Here is a 21,008-nt window from a genome sequence, read left to right as displayed (position 1 = left end):
CCTTCTGTGCCTCTTTTTTTTCTTACTGCATCAACTATTAATGTGTAACAGGGATGAACTGTTCTCAATTACTTTTGAGCAATTTTGCAGTGCCACAGTAGGTGAGTTAGCATCTGTACCACCAGCAACAATAAGAGAGCAAATGAATCTGAAGCAAATCTATTTCCAGCTAATTGACTTTCAAGATTTTCAGGTACTAATTGCTGTAAAAATATTGCAGACATAACTCAGGTATAAATGCCTCATTAATGCATTAGCTGTCAAAAGCCTGAATAATGAAACCATGATGCAAATATGTAAAGAATTCAGTTACTTATTTACTATATACACAGAGACAGCATACGAAAATCAGAGGGAAAAAAAAACATGCAGTACCTTTAACTATCTTATCCAGAAAGTGTGCTTTGGAAATAAAAGATACAGACATTTAAGAATAACATCACACGGAACTGCTCTATATAACTTAAACTGTAACAGCTCCTGAGGTATATCCTTGACATCTATTGTATACAATGTATAAGATTCTCAGGGCTCAAGTCTAACCTTACAATTAGAGCTCAGGGGTGATGATTTTCACACAGAGGGAAGTGTGGGTTGGTGGGGTTAAGGTGCAGATCACTGCAGGGCTTTCCAAAGTGGAGCTCAGGACCCTAAGTGGGATTGAGAGCTGGAATTTTGGGGTCCCAAGTTTGGGTGCAGGCATGGTCACCTTGGAACTTTAATCGAGTGAATGGTGGAATCGTTTCAGAGAACGGTCTACTTCTGTCCTGGTGTTAGGATAGCCATCAGGAGTGAGAATCGTAGCTGAGAGTTGCTGAAGCCAAAGGGTGCTTCAGTCAAGATCAGAGAATGGGGAACAGACTGGTTCTACATCTCAATCTTTCAAACTGATCCTGGTGTCCTCTTCTGGGGTTTGACAATAATATAGCTGCTCTGTTCAAAAACAACCAAGTGACAGGGGGAGTTTTACAAGTTTAATTCAAGCACCGAGTTTAAATCAGAAGGGAGTAAATGACATGACGGCTGTAAACAGCTTAGCAAGTACATCAAAAAATTGCTTTGGAAAGAACATGGGAGTTGAGAAGAGTCTGTAGAAGATTTTCCTGATTGTCAAGTGTTGGTTGGATCATAAAAATAGCAGAAGGATGGCCTCCTATCAGCAACAGTAGCTAAACACACAAACACATTTTAAAAAGTAGAAGCAGAGGAACTGCCCTGGTATTATCATTGTAATTACATTCTAAATACAATTCTTCATATAATATGTTTAAGTAACAACACTAATTATCCCTCAATAAGAATTTAATGTAGCGCTTTGGGATCTGCTATTGAATGCCAGATAAATAGAAGCTTTATTTTGTTCGATGCTGCCACACATCCTGATGAATTCAGCACACTGTATGTTATTACTTAGCAACCAGAGAAGGAATCATCCCTAGTTCTTTGTTCCACACATCACCAATAATGAGTCTTACACGTTTGGATATAAAAGTATGTGTTAAACTTACATATGACATTGTTACATAAAATATCGAATCTTCTTCTCTTCCCAATGATGGTGGTGAGGGGGTGGGGGGGAAGGGTGTTTTTCGTTCATTCACAAGATATTGGTGTCACTGGCAAGAACAGCATTTATTGTCCATCTTTAATTGTCCAGAGGACAGTTAAAAGTCAACTATCTTGCTGTGGGTCTGAAGTCACATGTAGACCAAAACCAGGTAAAGATGAGAGACTCCTTCCCGAAAGGGCATTAGAGAACCAGATAGGTTTTGCTGACAATCAGCAATGGTTTCATTGCTACTGTTAGAAATTTAATTCCAGAATTTAAAAAAACACATTCAATTCAAACTCTACCATGGCAGGATTTGAACAAGGTCCCCAGAACTTTCCTGGGTGTCTGAATTAATAGTCCAACAATAATACCACTAGGCCATTGCCTCCCTCAGATTTAATTGGGAGGGAGTCGATCCTGGATAATGCTTATGCAAGCCAAATCCCTGTCTTGCTCATCACTTCCCCTGGCCCTGACAGAAAGAGTGCTCTTCTCTGACTGAATGGTAGCTCTTGGTGGGTTGGAGTTCTGCCTCAAGGGATTCTTGAATTCTAGGGAAGACATGTTGCTGCCTGTCAAGTGCCGAAGTGGTACAAGTTGTGGGGGGGCCTCCTGGGAAAGAGGTTTTTGCAAGCCCTCCAGCTGAGACTTCCCCCACCCCACCCATCTGCAAAATAATGTCCAAAGATCCACGAACTCGAAAACAGATTTTATCCAGACTACTTTCTTCAATTGCATGCCCAGAAATGATGAAAACACAAGGTGCCAAATTCAACTGGATCTGCTCCACTTCAGAGAGAATCCCGAACTAGGGACCATAAATATGAATGAATTCAGAATCTCGTTTCCCAGAGAACGGTTAGACTGTGGAACTTGTAAAAATGATGTGTAATTGAAGATCCCAGCTTTGATAAATTGAAGGAGAAGCTTGACAAACAAATAGGGGGAAATGGAATGGAACGATATCTTCACAGTGTAAGATGAAAAGGCTAAGAAAGAGCTTGTGTGGAATATGGATACAATTTGAAATGGATTCTTTCAGTGTTGTCAATTCTATGTCATACTATGCATTACTATGTAACAGAAAGCCTAATAGAACTGTCCACTTGACTCAGTCCTCTGCTCTTTCCCTACAAAGAAAGTTCCTCCATTGATTTCAGGCCCTGCTGCAACTCTTTACTGAGTCACTAACTTCATCCCTCTCCTGAGCAACTGTCTTAGATGGTTGCTACCATGGTACTGTATCTGACCATGAGGTGAGATTCTGACCAGCCAAATCCGCAACATCATTAACATTGCTCATTTCCACTTCAGACCAATGCCCAATTCCACTCCCATCTCAAACACCCTGAGGCTGAAACTCTCATTCTTGCCTTTGTTACCATCAGACTATGTCCATCAAGTCCTGGATGGTCTCCCATCTTTTACTCACCAGAAACCTGAAATCATTCAAAACAAGCCCCACCCCCACCAACGTCCCAACTTAGGTCAAGTCCTGTTCAACCATCATCTTTGTGCTCACTGATCTACAATGGCTCTGGCTAAAAATGCCTCAGTTTTAACATTCTCATCCTTATTTCCAAATTTTCTGAAGTCTCACCTCTCTACCTCTGTGCTTCACCGCCTCTCTTCTGTCCTTAATACAGTCTTGAAAATCTATAGCTTTGGTCCATCTTTTGTTGTCATCTACCCTCTAACTTTATTCCCTTTAATGTCTGTTACAAATTGTGTATCCATAGTTGTTTCTAAAGGTATTTGTGTCCTCACAAAACCTCTCTTTTAAGCAATAGCAAGAAAATTTTCATTTTGAGATAGTGTAGGTAACATGACGATTGGTCTGTAGCTTATAACGTGGGATACTGATGGTGTTTACGTTAAAAAAAAGCATGATTATATTCTGCTCAAACTCTGTAAAAGATCTAAAATGGCTTTTCGTTTTAATTGTCTGTCGCCCCTGCTTCAAGTGGACTAACTTCTTGCCAACAGCTCTATTTCCCTCATTGACCACTACCTCAGTGTATTGATAGCTTGGCATCCTACTCACTGTCAAGCTGAGCTTTTATCTTCACATCGCCATCCACTGTGACACCTGCCTGTTTCTACAACATCAAATTGCAGATGCTGGAAATCTGAGACAAAAACAGAAATTGCTGGAGCAACTCATCAGGTCAGGCAGAATCTGTGGACAGAAAACAAGAGCTAACGTTCCAAGTCATTTCTGAAGAAGGGTCACTGGATTCGGAACCTTAGCATTGTTTTCTCTCCACAGATGGTGCCAGACCTGTTGAGTTTCTCCAGCTATTTTTCCTGCCTATTTCTACCTTTGTAATGTTACCTGACTGCAGCACTACCTCCATCCATTTACTGCTGAACCCTTCTACTCAGCACCATGTTTGAAGTTTATGTTTGCATGGCACTGTTTGTCCCTTTGCCAGAATTAGTGTCTATCGGATTCAGACTTTCTGGCCCCATGTCTGAGGAAGCAGCTGCTGGAGCAGGGAGAGACCATGTGAACAAAATCGGAGACAGGTTAATACTACAAACAGATAGCAAGTGTCTTCCTTACCCTTCGTAGTAAGCCTACATCCCTTACAACCAAAATCATTGTTTCGTTTTAATATCCGAGATAACACCTTTATTCCTTATTATCCCAATCTTTGATGACATTCCCCTTAATCTTCTGGTAACATTCCACTGAAAAATAGGATTGAAGCCGTCAGCAGATAAAAGCTCCAGGTAAACATGGCAACCTTTTCAGTTAATTGCTTCTTAACCTCGATCTCCAATAGCTTCTCCATCTATTCTGATCAGCAGGTATAACTTTCAGCTGAAGTAACTGTGTTGGACACTGAGTCCAAGCCTAAAGTACCAACTCAAGTGCTGAGGTAAAACAAAGTCTTAACAATACATTTCCCTTCTGCAGATGGCTTCCTTTGTGAGGGTAATAGATCATTATAATGATATTTTATTTTAGTTCAGCTCAAAAGTTGAGGGAACGCAGCATCGATCACTCCCCTGTCAATCTTCCAGCACTGTAACCACTGCTGTAAGAATAAGATATAAAACAACATTATGTCTTGAATTCAGTTCTTATTATGGAAATTAAGATTTACTGGGGTAAATCAGCTGAATCAAATTTTAACTCAACCTCATGAACAGATTTTTAATTCCCTTATTATTCAACTGATTTCAGCAATTCACACTCAGGAGTTAGTCTTAATAAATGCATTGAGTAACCCACTGGACTGAATTACACATTGTGAGTGCTTTCCCTGGAGAATTCCATTATCATTTCAAGGAGTTTTTTGCAGCACTGCAGTTTTGGATATACATACAGATAAGGATACAGCAGATCTAAATTTAAAATTTCACCATGCAGGGCACACAACAGGGTAAACTGTTTGACTTAACTAGTCTGTTGTTATTTATTTGTCACACAAGAAATTGCTGTCATCTGCTCATGTCTTTATCTCTTTGTTATCATTTGTTTCAACCAGTGGCCTTTCCTTAATTCGCTCTTAGGATACAGCCATCACTGACACAATACAAGTACATACAGCTTACTGTAAACTGTCCTGGAGCAGCGAGTGGTGAGCTGCCTTCTTGAACTACTGCAGTCCAGTTTGTGAATGTGTATTGTCAGGAAGGGAGTTCCAGGATTTTGACCCAACACTCCAAAGATGTGCAGGTTAGGTGGATTGGTCATGCTAATTTGCCCATAGTTCTCAGGGATGTGTTGGTTAGGTGCATTAGTTAGGGGTAAATGTAGAGTAGTAGGCGAATGGGTCTGGGTGGATTACTTTTCAGAGGGTCAGTGTGGACTTGTTGGGTCAAATGGTGTGTTTCCACATTGTAGGGATTCTAAGTAACAGTGAAGGAACAGTAACATTGTTCCAAATCAGGGTGAAGAGTGGCTCAGAGGAGGACTTGGTGGTGGTGGTGTTCCTGTGGATTTGCTGCCCTTTTCGTCCAAGTTATAGAGATTGCAAGTTTGGAGAGCGTATCTGAAGAAGCCTTGGCAAGCTGCCATCGCACATTTTGCAGGTGGTACACAGTGTCCCTGCAATGGAGGCAGTGAATACTTAAAGTGCTGGACAGTGTGCCACTTAAACAAGCTGATTTGGCCTGGATGGTTTTGAAATTGCACTCCTCCAGGTACTGGAGAGTACATTATCACATTCTTGACTTAAGCCTTGTAAATGGTTGGTTGGTTTTAAAAATGAGTAAGTGAGTTATATGCCGCCGAACTCTCAGTTTGGAGCCATAGTATTTATATGGCTGCCGAAGGATTACTCCTAAAATATTGTTGGTGGGAATTTCAAAAATGCCAATATCCTTGAATATCAAGAGTGATGGTTAGATTTTCTCTAGTTGATAGTCATTGCCTGGTATTTAAATGATGTGAATGTCACATGCCACTTGTCGCCCAAAGCTGGATAATGTCTAGATCTGGCTTTTCCTGCACACAGAAAGAGTCAGTATCTGAGGAGTCACACGTAGTACTGAGCAACACATCCCACTTCTGATCTTACATTGGAATGAAAACCATCATTGCAGCAGCTGAAGCTGATTGAGCTTGGCACCTGACACTTAAAATTACTGCATTAATGGATTTGAGGATTTGGGGACAGAAAGATGATTGGTCTCCAACAATCATGATCATCTTTCTTTGTGAAAGGGAAGAGTCCAATCAATGTTCAGTCACTTCAATTTTGCCCAGAGCTGCATAGGACCACACTTAGTCAAATGCAGCCTTAGATTAGATTAGATTAGATTACTTATAGCATGGAAACAGGCCCTTCGGCCCAACAAGTCCACACTGACCCTCTGAAGTGCAACCCACCCAGATGTCTCAGCCAGTCACACTCACATCACCTCTGGAGTTCACCTCCTTCATCAATGTGTGAATTAAGGCTAAAATAAGGTCAGGAGCTGTGTGACCCTGCAAGAACTCAAACTAAGTGTTGTACAGAGAGTGTTGCTGAGACGACAGAGCTTGATGGCACTGTCAATGACACTGCTCATTGAGAGTAGTCATCGCAGTGCTCACCAGCTAGGTTAGATGAGATCTCCTTTCTGCAGACAGGACATATCAGGTAACATTCTACATTGTTAAATAGATGTCAGTCTTTATTAAGGATGCTGCACTGGTTGCCACATTGACATGGTTTCTATCAGTAACTCAAAGAAAATCCACGACAAGCGTACATCTCTCCATTATGTTCCATTCCTTCAGAATTTAAAATTCTTCTTCTTTAAGTCATTCTGTTATTGCCGAAATAATAAGAGTCCTCATTTTTCAAGTCTTTCTTGGTATTACCTTATTACGAATAGGATTCTCCTCAAGCTCTGCTGCACCTTTCTCATTATTTCAACATTCATCCGAGAGTTTGACAATACAAATTGCACATGCTACTTCAATGGGTTGCTTCAGGAAGATTTTATAGACATTCCCCCTTGCAATTTAATTTTCACGTTCTGTCCCTTTTATAAAAAAAACATATTTCAGTAACTTAAGACGTTATTCATTTGTCTTATCTTGTGAATCTGGAAGCTCAAATCCCTCGTTATTCCACATTACAACTTTCATCTATTCAACGCAAAAGTATTACACTTGCTTAACCAAAAGTATGACTGCACATTGAGAGATGAAAATTCACTGGACACTTTTGGTAATTTTTTTAGCCACCTTATTAATACCTTGCTGTTTCACTTTTCCTTCAGAATTATTTCAATACCTCCAGGTTTTAGTATTGCCTGAAAATACAGGCACCAGTCTCTTTAGCAATATATCCAAAGCTGTCCTGAGCACAGGGAAAAGAAGCAGCCTCAGACAAAAAAAACCGTGCAGCACTCACAACTATTCCATGAAACCACACTTAACTCTTCATTACGTTTACCTTTCTTCACACCAGATGCAAGTCCAATTTTCTATCTTGCACCTAAGTCTATGTTCCTTAATATTCAACATTAATGCTCTTTCTGCAACTTGCCAAAACCTCTTTGAAAGTCCACACACAACACATCACTATATTTTTTTTCATTTACTGATGAGATGTGGGCCTCTCTGGCTGCGTCAGCATTTATTGGCCATCCCTAGTTGTCCCTGAGAAGGTAGGGATGAGCCGCCTTCTTGAACTGTTGCAGTCCATTTGCTGTGGAGACACCAACAATGCTGTTCGGGAAGCAGTTCGAAGGTTTTGACCAATTCTTCAATTCATCATATCTGGCATCACTATCAAATTTGTCAAGCCCTAACATCCTTTCTGAAATCATTCAAGGACAATTATCTTTTGGCTTCCTAATTGTGCCTTAGAAGATTCCAGGAATTCACTGATCATGGATGTGAAAGAAAGTAGACAAAGATTCCTGGGTTTGCTTCACTTTCTGTTTTTAAAGAATGACTTCTCATCAGCTATTCTCCAGGCCTTTGCTATATGGATTAAAAAGACAATGAAGTATATGGTTTACATTTATATTTACATTCATTACTCATGTAAAACATGAAGCAATGGCTGCCTACTGCATAAGCCATCAGTTTTCTTTCATAAAAGCAGGCAGATGTCCTGACACCATCTGTGGAGAACGAAACAGAGTGAACATTTCAAGTCTAGTGTGGCTCCTCTTCAGAACTGAAGGGGGCTAGAAAATGACAATTTAAATATTGTTGACTGATGAGGGGGAGGAGGAGCAAGTACGACAGAAAGTGAGTGTGCCCCGAGTAAAAGGCAACAGGTGCTAATGGTAGTAGAAGAAAGATATCGATGAAGACCACGTGTTAATAGCAGAAAATAAATCAGTTCTGTTGAGAAAGAACTAAGGCAACAACACTTTTCAGGGGTGGGGAAGAGAGGGTGTAATCAAAATGGAGGGTAGTGTTCACATGCTAAAGTTGTTGAACTCAACGCTGAGTCCTGAAGGCTGTAAAATGCTGAAGTAGAAAACAAGGTGCTGTTCCTTCTGATTGCGTTGGGCATGAAAACACTGCAGCACGACTGGGTCAGAAATGTTACCCTTAGAGCAAGATGATGTGCTGTAATAGCAAGCAACTGGAGGCCAGGCTTGCGCTGGCAGTCAGAGCAGAGATGTTCCACACAGCAGTCACCCTCTCTGAATTTGATCTCGCAAATACAGAGGAGCCTGCATTGTATGTGGCAAACTAGATTGTACCTACAATAAGTTGCTCCTTCACCTGGAAAGTATGTTGGCACATGGACAGGGAGGAGGTCAAAAGGCAAACATTGCAGCTTTTGCGGTTGCATTCAGAGGTGCCTATTTTGTTGGGGGTCAGGGATAGGCTGAGGGGTGTTAGGAATTACAAAGATCCTTAAAGATCTTCCTTGTTTCTATTTCCAGCTATTGGCTGCCTACTAATATCCATATGCCCTCACTTTACTTGACTACACATCCTTATTCTCTGCTTGCTGTAAAGATTCCCCCAGTTTCTCTGTTTCCAGCTTCCAAAAGGGTGCTATCGACATGGTTTCCTTTAGTATAACCCACGATCCCTTGTATTCCCCAACCCACCCAACTCGTCCCGTCAACCACCCCTGTGGTTGACAGGGCTCTTGGCTTTGTTTCCGATCCATTTTCTGCTCTCATGCCTTGCTCTCCCTCCAAAAACAACAATAGGGTTCCCCTTGTCCTCATCTTCTGCCAGCCTTTGCATTCAAGGGATCATCCTCTGCCATTTCAATGACCTCCTCCAGCAGGATGATGCAGCAAAACCCACCTTCCCCTTCCCACCCTGTGAGCATCCCTCAGGGACCATTTTCTCCGTGACACCCTTCTCCCCATCTCCTAACACATCCCCACCCCTCCCCACCCACCCAATCAGAGAAGGTGCAGCACTTGTCCTTTTACTTCCTATCTCCTTGTTGTCCAAGGCCCCAAACACACTTCTCATTCTATCATTTGTCTTTTCTTCTGGATAACTTCACCATTTGTTCCATTTGCTCCTCCGCCTGCCTCGTCAACAACATAAAACCCATTATTTTCCAGCCTAAACCTGGTTGTGTAGAAGAGTCATATTAGACTTCAAATGTTAACTCTTTCTCTCTCCACAGATGTTGCCAGGCCAGCTGAATTTCTCCAGCAATTTCTACGAAATTATTACAAATTTCCAGCATCCACTGTATTTTTTTTAGACTTAAAATTTTTTCATTGATGTTAATGGATCTACCAGGCAACATACAAAGTTTAAAATACATAAGGCACTACAAAATGAAACATTTGGTATCAGAGTGATTCATTTCAAAGGTCTAATTCTATTCTTGATATTTTTAATCTTTTTGGTAAAACTGATACTGCCCCAGTACATATGTATTTAATTTCCATTTCTGCTCTACTTTACCAACTTACTTCAAAGTAATAATAATTAGTGTATCTATCTACACCATTTATTAACAATACTAGATGTACTGCTTTGGTACTGTCTCATCTGAAAACTACCATTTTTCCTGTCTGTGTTCTCCACAAAAGTAAATTCACAAAATCCTACTCTCTCATCAGAAAGACACAAATGGTGACGGTTTAACATGAGGGTCACCATGCCTCAAATGAGGAAAGAGGTTGAGAAGGACAACCCTCCATGGCAACCACAGAGAATTGAACCCTGTGGCATGCTGTACTGTAAACCAGCCATCCAGCCAACTGAACTAACCAAACCCTAGCCCGTTAGCTCACCACCCTTCAGTTCTTGTTAATTTCCAATCAGAAGCAACCGTGTGGGTTTCTGCCTCCTGTGCTCTTTCCACCACACGTACATCTATTTTGTGATGTGAAGACTTGCAATGAATAAAATATAAATGATATTCCTTTTTGGATTTTTCCCCTCGTGATTTATCAAAGCTTGTTTCCCCTTCAAATATGCACAGATCTGAAAGCCATCCTCGAGTTAATTATCCTCCTGAATGACCAGTAAAGACTCTTCATTAACAATTAACCTCACTTTTACAGCAATCTTTGCAATGAATAGTAACTACTATCATTAATGCTCCATTAAGGAAATAAATAGACGGAACTCATCATCAGGCCCAGATTATTCACTGTCAGATATTAATAGGTATGATGAAACGGTAATAATGTACAAGTGGGTATACATTAACTGTGTTCAGTTCAATCATTGAGCCCTGAATCTGACTAAATTACTTGAGCACTATTTCTCCATCACTTAATTGTTGTCTTGCTCACAACAAATGCAGATACGTTTCTAATAAATGATAATATTTCTGTTTTGCATATTGAGGAATTTTAAAATAAAAAATACAAAATAACCTGATGAGGCTACTTTTAAAGTTCACCTCTGCATTTGTGGTCATCTTTTGTATTATGATCATGTTATTAACCAAACCAAACCCCCTCAACATACTTTAAGAAGGTAGTCTATACCCTAACTTTTCTTATTTTAACGGTAAGCGGAAGGCATCATATTCTGGATGGACTTCAATTGGTCAAATTACCAATCCACATCACCTCAGTTTACTTATGAACATCATCTCATCTGATTATTTTCATTACTGTCTCAAAGACATTTTTGACTTGCTGCATAAAGCTTACGAGATTATTTTCCTTCATTTAACAGTGACACTCAAAACTAACTGCTGAACTGGTGCTGTATATGATAGATGCTACAAAACTGCAAAATGTAATAGATTTTGCAATGAAAAATACTGTAATGTGTAGCCAGTGTGGACACTGAATAATAATGGGGTTGTGAATCTATGGAATTCCCTGCCTAGTGAAGTAGTTCAGCTTCCTCATTGAAAGTTTTTAAAATTAAGATACTTTTTTGAACAATAAAGGAATTAAGGGTTATAATGAGAGGGCGGGTAAGTGGAGCTGAGGCCCCGAAAAGATCAGTCATGATCTTACTGAATAGTGGAGCAGGTTCAGATGGCCTACTCCTGCTCCTGTTTCTTATGTACATAATGGAAACTGTAATGTGACAAACACTGAAAGATCCTCCATAATATAAACCACGGAAATCTGTAGCAGATTCTATACCATGAGAAATATTATATAGGGAAATATACTCGTCTGAAAAGACCTGACCTAATTTGATCTTGGAAGCTAAGCAGACACAGGTCAGGTTAATGAGTCAGTTATAGGTCATGTCTAAAGGGATCAAAGATATGGGGGAAAAGTGGGAACAGGTTATTAAATTGGATTATCAGGCATGATCATAAAAAAATGGTGCAGCAGACCCAAAGGGTTGAATGGCCTACTCCTGCTCCAAAATTTTATGTTTCTATTATAGTGTGTAATATGAGCACAATGGCATGTTTGGGAATATTCTAACAGATACCAGCCTGAGCAGTATGTTTGGCAGAAGAATGATGCTTTACTGTGTCCGACAATTTGACAATTTGAATTCAGTTCTTTAAAACTTAAAACGTAAAAATATGTGCTTGCATCATTAAAGAGTGATTCTGGATCTATTGTGTACAAAACACAACTGGTTCGCTGAAATCCTCAAGAGAAGGAACCCTGTCTGGCCTGTACCTACTTGGTTCTTAACAGGTTCTGATCAGCCCCAGCAAGGGTGGTCAATAAATACTGACCTTGTTAAAATTCCCACCTCCTAAGAAAAAAACATTCTTATGATGTAAGCATTGCTAGCTGGCTATTGAGAAGCTGCTAGCGAGTGCCTTCTTCAACCACGATAGTCAATTGGTTGAGGTATCACTACAATGCAGTTAGGTAAGGAATTCGAGGATTTTGACCCTGGGGTCAAAGGAATAGTGGTTTACTTTCAAGTCAGGATGGTAAGTGACTTAGTGGTGAAAAGTGCTGTATTTGTTTTCAACTCTTCCAATGGATGGGAGCATCACTGATAATGAGACAATGGAAATATGCAATAACGATGTAAAGTGATAATATGTAAAAAGTGAAATATTAAGGAGAATTTAATGCATGTAATACATTTTGTAATATGCCAAAGTACTGCAAGGCTAATAATAATATAGATGGATGACTTTTCCATATTATTATGTAAAATGTTTTCCTCAAATATTGTACATTAGGCCTACATGAGAAAAGATTGAGGTTAGGTATTGAAAATCTAAATTGAAAAAAAATATAAAGAGCACTTGGAAAACAATCAGAACAACCCTTTGTTTGAAAGTTCTGTAGGAAATGATCATCAATACCTTCATAATTGGGACATTGGTTTGTACTTCTGGATGATGGTAATTACTTGACAAATCAAAACTTTTACGGAAGGCAGCTCAGTTCAACAGCTTTGAATAACTTGTGAAAAGTCAACTTCAACTTGAGCACAGTATTCCAGAGGGGAACAGAGACATCATGCTCACCAATGTAGCAAGTTGTCAATTCTGTGAACAGTACAGCTGAATCTACAATGGTGGAGTGTTGAGAGTCAGTTCTGCTTGCTTCAATGAAAGCTCAGCTGGCTGTCACCTTTACTCTTGGCTCCAAGATCTCCTCTGGCTTTCAAGCTACAATTATAAAAATGGCCTCCCAAACAACTAGAAAGATTTAGAGCATGGAGGGGGCCTTCAGGCACAATGCATCTACCCCAGTATTAACTTGACTGCTGTCACTCTCAAATTCCTTTTGATTGCTCTTTCCATTTCCTTTTTGTGTATTCCTTTGCTTAAGAATGATCCAACTCTCTTCTTAATGATTGTTCAGTCCATGCAAGACACTGCATAGTACTAAAATCTCTTGAGAAAAAGAACATGCCTCTGATTTTCTCCAATTTTCCAAGTAAACAATTCAGCACTTAGCTAATATTCACCAGCTGATGGAACCAATATTTGACCACTTGGTCTCTCAATATCTTCCATAATTTTCAAAGCATTTATCAAATTATTTTCTGCAGTGAAATATTTTCAATATTATATGACTGTCATGCATTTGAAAAGTTCTAACATCCCAAATAATGAAGTGCACAGAACTGCAATACTCCAACTGTGGCTGAAACAAGTTATGTCTGAATTTAAAATCCTTTGCTTTTATCTAACTGAATGCTTCTTTTTACATAATTGCAAATCCCTTTCATAATATCATTTTTACAGGTGGGAAAGACTATTTGTTCCTCTTTATTTCATTCACCTTGAATAACCCTACATTGCTCCTGTCCCCTTGGCCGTTGCAGCGTCTAATTGTTCTTGAATAATGTCAGGGCTTTTATTCCATCATGGCCTTTCCTTAGAGGATCTGCTGCTGAAATCTTTATCCATTTTTATGTCACTACTGATTACTCTAATGCCCTCTTGATTGGCTTCTCACTCTCTACTAACCATAATCTGCCCCTCATCCAATCTTCTGTTCATTGTACTCAGTGATGCTCATCCATCAACTTCTGTTAGTTGACCCACTCCCTAAATCTAAAAAATTTCCAACTTCAAATTCTCATCCATATTTTCTTGTGAATGCCCTCTCCTTTGATCCACCACTGGAGGTTACATTTTCCTGTGTCTAAACCCATCTCTCATCATGCCGTCTTCAAAAGTAGCTTCCAAACTCACAACCCTTACCAATCCAGAAGAACAAAGGGCAGCAGATGCATCATGACTTGCAGATTCCATTCCAAGCCACACATCATCCTGATTTGGAAGTATATCATCATTCCTTCACTCAGTCTAAATGCTGAAGTTCACCTTCTAACAGCACTGTGCAAGTCCCAAAGGACATCAGAAATTGAAGAAGACAGCTCACCTTCTCAATAAATGCTGGTTTAGCTAGCGATGTCCACATCTGATAATCCCACTATCTCTTCACATTTCTCTTCTCCTTCAAGACCTACCTTAAATTGGAACTCTTTGAATAAACATTTTTGTCAATCCTCCATGTATTTGATTGACCTTATGAAGCATGCACAATTTTTTTTCTTTGCTGCTGTCAAAAATGAGACAGAGAGGAGCACACATTTGACTTTCAGGTAGAAGTTTAGATGCACCTGTTCAGTGCTAACTAACTTGTCCTAATATGTCAGCAAAGAAACAGGAAAATCTACCTCCACAAATTTTACTCTTCACCACTTTGACAAATTGTTTGGGAAAACAAAAGGATATAGAAAGTTCATTTGTTTTTCACCGTCAAACAGGGTGAGAATAATGCAAAATCTTATAAGTGTCTGAGCTGAGACAGCCACTGTCAGTACAGATGCCCCTTACAGGGAAAATGTCTTCCTTTTAGTAAGTAGGCTTGGCTTAGCCCTGCCACACCCAAGACCAATTTGAGTGGACTGGCGTTAACAGAGTTTCTATTCTCATTTGCGACTAGCTTGAAGGCAATTTCGGAGGAATTTGTTCTAAATTGTTTATTCAATGAGACTCCAAGGATGTCTTCCTTAAAAGTTTCCTACACAGATACTCAAACTTGTGTTGACTTACAAATCCCTCCCTGATGGCCATAATAAATCCACAATCCACATTAGAAAGATATACCCAGGGCAGTTCCGTCACTGTCATCACGTAACTATTTTGTTCAAGCCAAAGTGCTTTTCAGAGGGACAAGTGTAATGAGGCAGAGACTAGCTCAAACTAATAAGCGCCTCCAGGGATGGGTGGGTTGTGGACAAGACATAGATTGCAGCAAATGCTGCTACTTGCTTAGTTTTCAGTGAACAGAAGAAAATGAGAAGTTTAAACATTGTTAAACTCTTGCTTCCATAAGCCACGGGGGAATTACATTTTTAAAAACCTGACAATGCTGACATTTCGTGACAGTTATGAGATTGGTACTTAGCCACCACTTTTACATGCACATCTCCAAATGTGGATCTAAGTATTAATTCTTGCCATGACCGCATATATCTGAAGACTAACAATTAATTGTAGGTTGTATCTCACAGTGTGAGTAAAAAGCTCCAGGCAGACAATACAAACAGATGTTATCATCCGCTTTTATTTGCTGCTTAAAAACCTTCTTTTAAAAGCAACATCAACAGGCTAGAACTTTAATGTAAAAAATTAATGTAGGTTGACCAACCTCAAACAGAAAAATTAGCCTAAGGTTAAGTCGACAGTCAGACAAGAATTTTATGCCACAACTGGAGAATGGTTCCATTTCAGTGCAATTAATTAGGTCAACTTATTGGAATATAATGAAGAACATTAAAAATTACTTGATCCTTGCTGCACCACTGTAACACACACTCCATTCAAAATCAGTAAAGGGAAAAAAGTACAAATAAACAGTAGCAGCATTGTCTGTAACTACTGCTGATGTCTGTTTCTCGCATGATTTCAAGAACATGTCCCCTACATTTACACATGAGAAAAAACATGATATATTTATCCAGAAAAAAATACAAGTCAGCTGTTTTGCATCTCCATTTGGAGATGTGCTGTTCACAAAGGCAGGGATTTCATAACTATTTATACAAAGCACTGACTTGAGGGTCATGATTTGCAGCAAGACCTTTTGAGACTCATACCTTGAAGGAGAAACGATCAGAATGCACTGGTTTGATTTTCTTTTGGGACTACAGCATGGCATTCAGGAACAGCCTCTGTATTCGTTTCCAACTATTACTGTTTTGTTCCCTTCGCACAGCAACAGAGTGTAATTTCTTTCAACCTCTGGCATAAATTGGATTGAGAAGAGAGTGACAATTTGGGTCAGCCTTCTTCCCATGGTAGCTGTGGAGAAGAAGTATCAGCTCTCTTCTCGATGCTCTCAGTGTGCCTAGACCACTCCCTGGCAGTTGTTTCATTGTACATCATCCAAGTATTCTTACTGAGGTCATTGCTCAGCTATATCTTCGGAATTGGGCAGACCCAGATGCAGATCAGGTGATTGTTTTGCTGAACAAGCCATTCCAAAGCCACATGTTTCTTAAAAGTATCATATCCGACATTTTTGAGAACAGGATATTCATTGTTAAAAGTCATTTCATTAATTAGTATATATTTTTAAAAATTCTCCATGTAGCATGAAGTGAGCTTGCCAATATTTTACATTATCCTGATTGCTTAACTGTTCTTATGTTAAGGTCTGTTACTATAATGCTATATCTCTGTCCTCTCTGCACTCACACTGTTCTGCTGAACTTTTGAAGCTTAACAAAACCTAAAGGAACAACATCTCATCTTTTGGATAGGAGCTTTACATCTTTCAGGACTCAACACTGAGCCCAGTAGTTTTTGATCATCTCTGCCTGCGTTTTCTGACAGCAGGTACTAATAATGAATCTACTGTTCATTAGATCGCTCTCACAGACCGTTGTCTTTTATTCTTTCCTTTCCCTGCACTTGCTTAAAACCTGCTCCATCTGTAATGCTTCCCAGTTCTAACAATAGATCACTGAGCTGCAAATATTAACCTGATTCATGACTTGGCCTGTGAAGTATTGCCAACATTTTGTATGATTGGGCAATATAAAGTCCTGCGAATGTAGAATGCCTAAAGGCAAAATTGTACTGCAGCTGACTTCCAGGGTTTGAGTAAAGGATTCACGAGGATACAGTCATGGAGTTATAGAGATGTACATTATGGAAACAGACCCTTTGGTCCAACTTGTCCATGCCAACCAGATATCCCAACCCAATCTATTTGAGGTATTTTGGGGTATTTTTAGAATGTAGCTGAGCAGTTGATAATGGAACCATCATGCTAGGTACCAGTTTGACCTTTAATTCAAAATGTCTCTGATGGGTCTATCCAAAAAAGGAATGAACGATATTTTGGAGGAGTACTATTTGGAGAAGTACGGGTTGTTGGTTAGATTCAGATGAAAGGTACTCAAAACATAATGGCTGTCTTTTGCCGTTGTTATTCAACCAAATGTCAGACAACTGTTATTTCTGACAAGCATTGTTTTAAGGCAAAATATTCATTATCGGGGCTGTATGTTTTAAACCTCCTTCATTGAATGTTGTGGCCATGAAACTATTTTATATCATTTAATAACTGCTTAATTGTTACTCCTCTATCATTCGTGTTGATTTATTGTAACAAAACTGCTGTATCTCTATTGGCGCAGTAAGCCTACCCAATGAATTAGTCAAGTTTATGGACTTGACTTTGATCTCAGTTGATTACTGACAGGGGAGCTACAATAGACTTCAGCACCTCTGGCTTAAGGAAACAAAAATGGTCTCTGCTTCCCTCCGTGTTCAGTAATCTGCAGTAACCCCCGCCAGAATTTAAAACAAAATCTTTCTAAACAACCTGTTCAGGGATGTTATTATACACCGCTAGAGTAGGTGAGACTTGAATCCAGCCCTCCTGTTCCAGGGATAAGGACACTACTAATGCACCACTAGAGAGCCCCTAAACCCCCACTGGAAATGTGCATGGGCGGATTTGAGCCACTGTTTGCTAAACAGCCAAGAACAAATGAATGACAATCTCTTAAATGGCTTATCAGTAATCAATTGATTAAGCATGGACCTATACAGAAGGCAAGGGTTGGACAAAGGAAAAACTTCCGATGAAAATTGCCTGCTTTTCCATCACTTCACAATATGCATAGCAGATAGTCCAACATCAGGATGAGCTTAACAGCTATCCTGTGGAAAATTAACCAGCAAGGGGTAAGAGACCTCCAGCATATACTTGAATAAAGGCACAAACACAGAAAATGCTGGAAAAACTCAGCATGTGTGGCAGCATCGGTGGAGAGAAAACAGAGTTAACGTTTTGAGCCTGATATCTTAAGAAAACTCTTTAGATTTTGAGAAGATTCATACTAGACTGGAAAGAATACCTGTTTTCTCTCCACAGATACTGCCAGACCTACTGAGTTTTTCCAGTGTTCTCTGCTTTTGCTCTGTTAATACTCATTCGGCACCTTGTGCTTTACATAGCCAATGTATTGAATCATTTAGTAGACATCCAATTATTCAAAGCTCATTCAAGAAAAACAAGGAACCCAAGCCATAGCTTCCACTTAACTGGCTGTGTAGAACACAAATGTCACAAACTGAGTCCTAATTGGCAGTGAAAGAGTAATGATGACTGCTTCACAGGAGATTTTTTTTAAGTGACCAATTGGCTCAATCCCATTTCCACTCATGTAGAGGGGGGGGGGGGGCTGCTTAATGAAATGATCTGTTAAATGATGAATTTCATCCTGACAAGAATATCCCAATTAATGATCCCGCTAATTTGACTACTCTTCAGAGTTCTCTTTGCCTACTTGTTAAGGAATTCTCAGGTAACCACAGATGAGTCGCAAGTGAAGACAAGGAATGTCACAATACAACAATTAAAAAATAAGTACAGGTCCAGCATTTCATTCTGAAAAGTGCAGGATACAATGTTTCCCTGAAAGTTTCAAGTGCTCATGTGTGCCTGATGGATCATTCAGCACTATTGGTTGTAACTGTCTAAAATAAACCAGATCAACTCCATGCATTTGTTAATGATCCAGTTCCCACTATACTGAAGCATTAGAATGATAACAGATTGCTAGTTGCATTCTCCCCCTGACCCCACACCCCAACCACCTTTGCAAAGGAAGGAATTAGAACTAAAGGAATTACAATTTCCCTGAGGCAAGGACCCGTTTGAATACCTAACTGCACAAACATGAAAATCAATGCTGTTCAATAAGCATGAAAGTGTGGAAGACACTTACGGGAGATTAGTGCCAGAACAAGATTACCACTGAATCAAAACATTTCTTTTCTAATAAAGCACCACAAGAATGGCTGCTTGCCTTTCCAGATTTAAACTGACCAAGACTATAAAGTGCAGAGGAGTTGACAGGCTGTGGCTGAGATCATTGAGATACACCTGTACATTTATTGTCACAGTGAAATCCTATTTTCTGAAATTAGTGGTGCTTTCAGAAACCTTACAACTGGAACTTCAATCTCTGTTCATTCTGAGAGTAATCTTTTAGTGTTTTGGGTAGAAGAAGCACATTTGGTCTATTCATTCAAACCTCTCCATACTTTCTGGCCACGATTCGGGAACTGGTATTTCATTTCCTAAATTGTTTTCCCTACTCTACTTGCTCTGTTTTGATCATCCATCTCCGACTGCTCCATGAATTTCAGCTAAACACAGCCCCAGGATTACATGCTGAAACAGAAACAGCAGCTTGGAGAGAAACCCAGCAGGTCTGGCAGTACCTGTGGAGAGAAAGCAAAGTGAACACTTGAAATGCGAAGAGTGCTTTCTCTCTGCAGATACTGCCAGACCTGCTGAATTTCACCAGCAAACCTCTATTTGTGTTTCAGATTTCTTGCATCCACAGCTTGCTGTTTTATATTAATATTCTCCTCACTTCATCTTTTCTCAATATAGGAATTTCCAGGAATTTGAAGCATCCATTTTCTTTCTCACATACCAACTCCAGTGGAGTGACCATCTCCAATTGTTATATATTACTAACAGCAGCACCATAGGACCCTAACTCTGACCCATCCTCTATTTAATTTATTACCTGATCCGAAGACAATTAATATGCATAACCTGGATGAGGAAGAGAGAATCTGTTCCTGGTATCTCTGTTTAACCACCTGAACCAGGTCAATGTACTGAAAATGTGAATATGGTGGAGACAAAACCAAGCTCTGATTTGTATGTTTCATAATCTGAATTCAACAAGTTGCTGTCACTTACTGTCACAGCACCCATTTTAACTGGTTTGGCTGGGGCATTGATGAACTCCAGCACCTGTGAATTGATATCAACAATAACTTGCATTTGTGTAGCATCATTGACAGAGTGAAATGTACCAAGGTCCTTTGCAGGATTGTTACCAAACATTTTAAAAAATGAATTTAACCAGACAATCAAAATTTCAGTCAAAAAGATAAGGGATATTCAAGGGGTTGGTGGAGGGCTGAAATCTTAGAGAACTGGAGAAGGACACAAGTCTTCTGGAGGCGGTGCTGGAGAACTTATGGATTGAAAGTGACAATCAGAATTTTAAAACCAAGCTACTGCTTAACCAGGAGGCAAACCAATCTAGAGGGCAAGTCACGGTGGGAAATAAATGCTGGCCTACCCGATGACTCTCACAGCCCATGAATGAGTGAAAAAGAAAGAAAGAAAAAATGCATGTTCAACAGAGTGATGTGTGAATTAGACTGGTACAAGCTGGAGGATGGGGTCCCGAGATTTAGATGAGCTGGAATTTATAGAGGGTGAAAGATGTGAGGTTGCACAACATGGAGTGAACACTTGCAGCAAACAGGGGGTGGCAAGGATAAAATAAAATGTTTCTCTGCAATGTGAAGGTATTATAATTAGAAAATAGGTGAGGAGGTTATGTGGTACACTCAACTTGCAACATGTTGTGCTGGGGGGTGCAGTTCACTGAAAGTCATTGAGCAGTTGGAGACAGATGGTTGGAGCAGAGGCAGTAGGACAGAGAAAATTATTTCAAAACCCTTGAGGACTGACTCAAAATGTAAAAATGGAGAATGCAAAAGGGCATTTGGATGTTGAATGCAATTCATCTTTATCCCTCAATAATTAAATATACTGAGTTATTGTGAGATGCAAGTGTGTAAAGACCTCATGTTTT

General features: G+C 39.7%; 1 protein-coding gene across 8 annotated transcripts in view; it reads right to left on the bottom strand.

The window, feature by feature from the left end:
* LOC132822044 (teneurin-3) overlaps positions 1-21,008 on the bottom strand; it is an 822,914-nt gene that overhangs the window by 105,343 nt on the left and 696,563 nt on the right. For 5 of the 8 annotated variants that reach the window (XM_060835055.1, XM_060835076.1, XM_060835063.1 and 2 more), the window contains one exon: positions 376-402. The exons of the other annotated variants lie outside the window; for them this stretch is intronic. In XM_060835055.1, the coding sequence (XP_060691038.1) occupies positions 376-402 (27 nt within the window). The remainder of the gene's footprint in view (positions 1-375; positions 403-21,008) is intronic. 8 annotated transcript variants of the gene reach the window in all.

The sequence above is a fragment of the Hemiscyllium ocellatum genome, chromosome 2 (genome assembly GCF_020745735.1).
Source record: "Hemiscyllium ocellatum isolate sHemOce1 chromosome 2, sHemOce1.pat.X.cur, whole genome shotgun sequence".
Classification (NCBI taxonomy): domain Eukaryota; kingdom Metazoa; phylum Chordata; class Chondrichthyes; order Orectolobiformes; family Hemiscylliidae; genus Hemiscyllium; species Hemiscyllium ocellatum.
The sequence above is the reverse complement of the archived record's forward strand: the minus strand, read 5'-3'. Positions and strand labels throughout refer to the sequence as shown.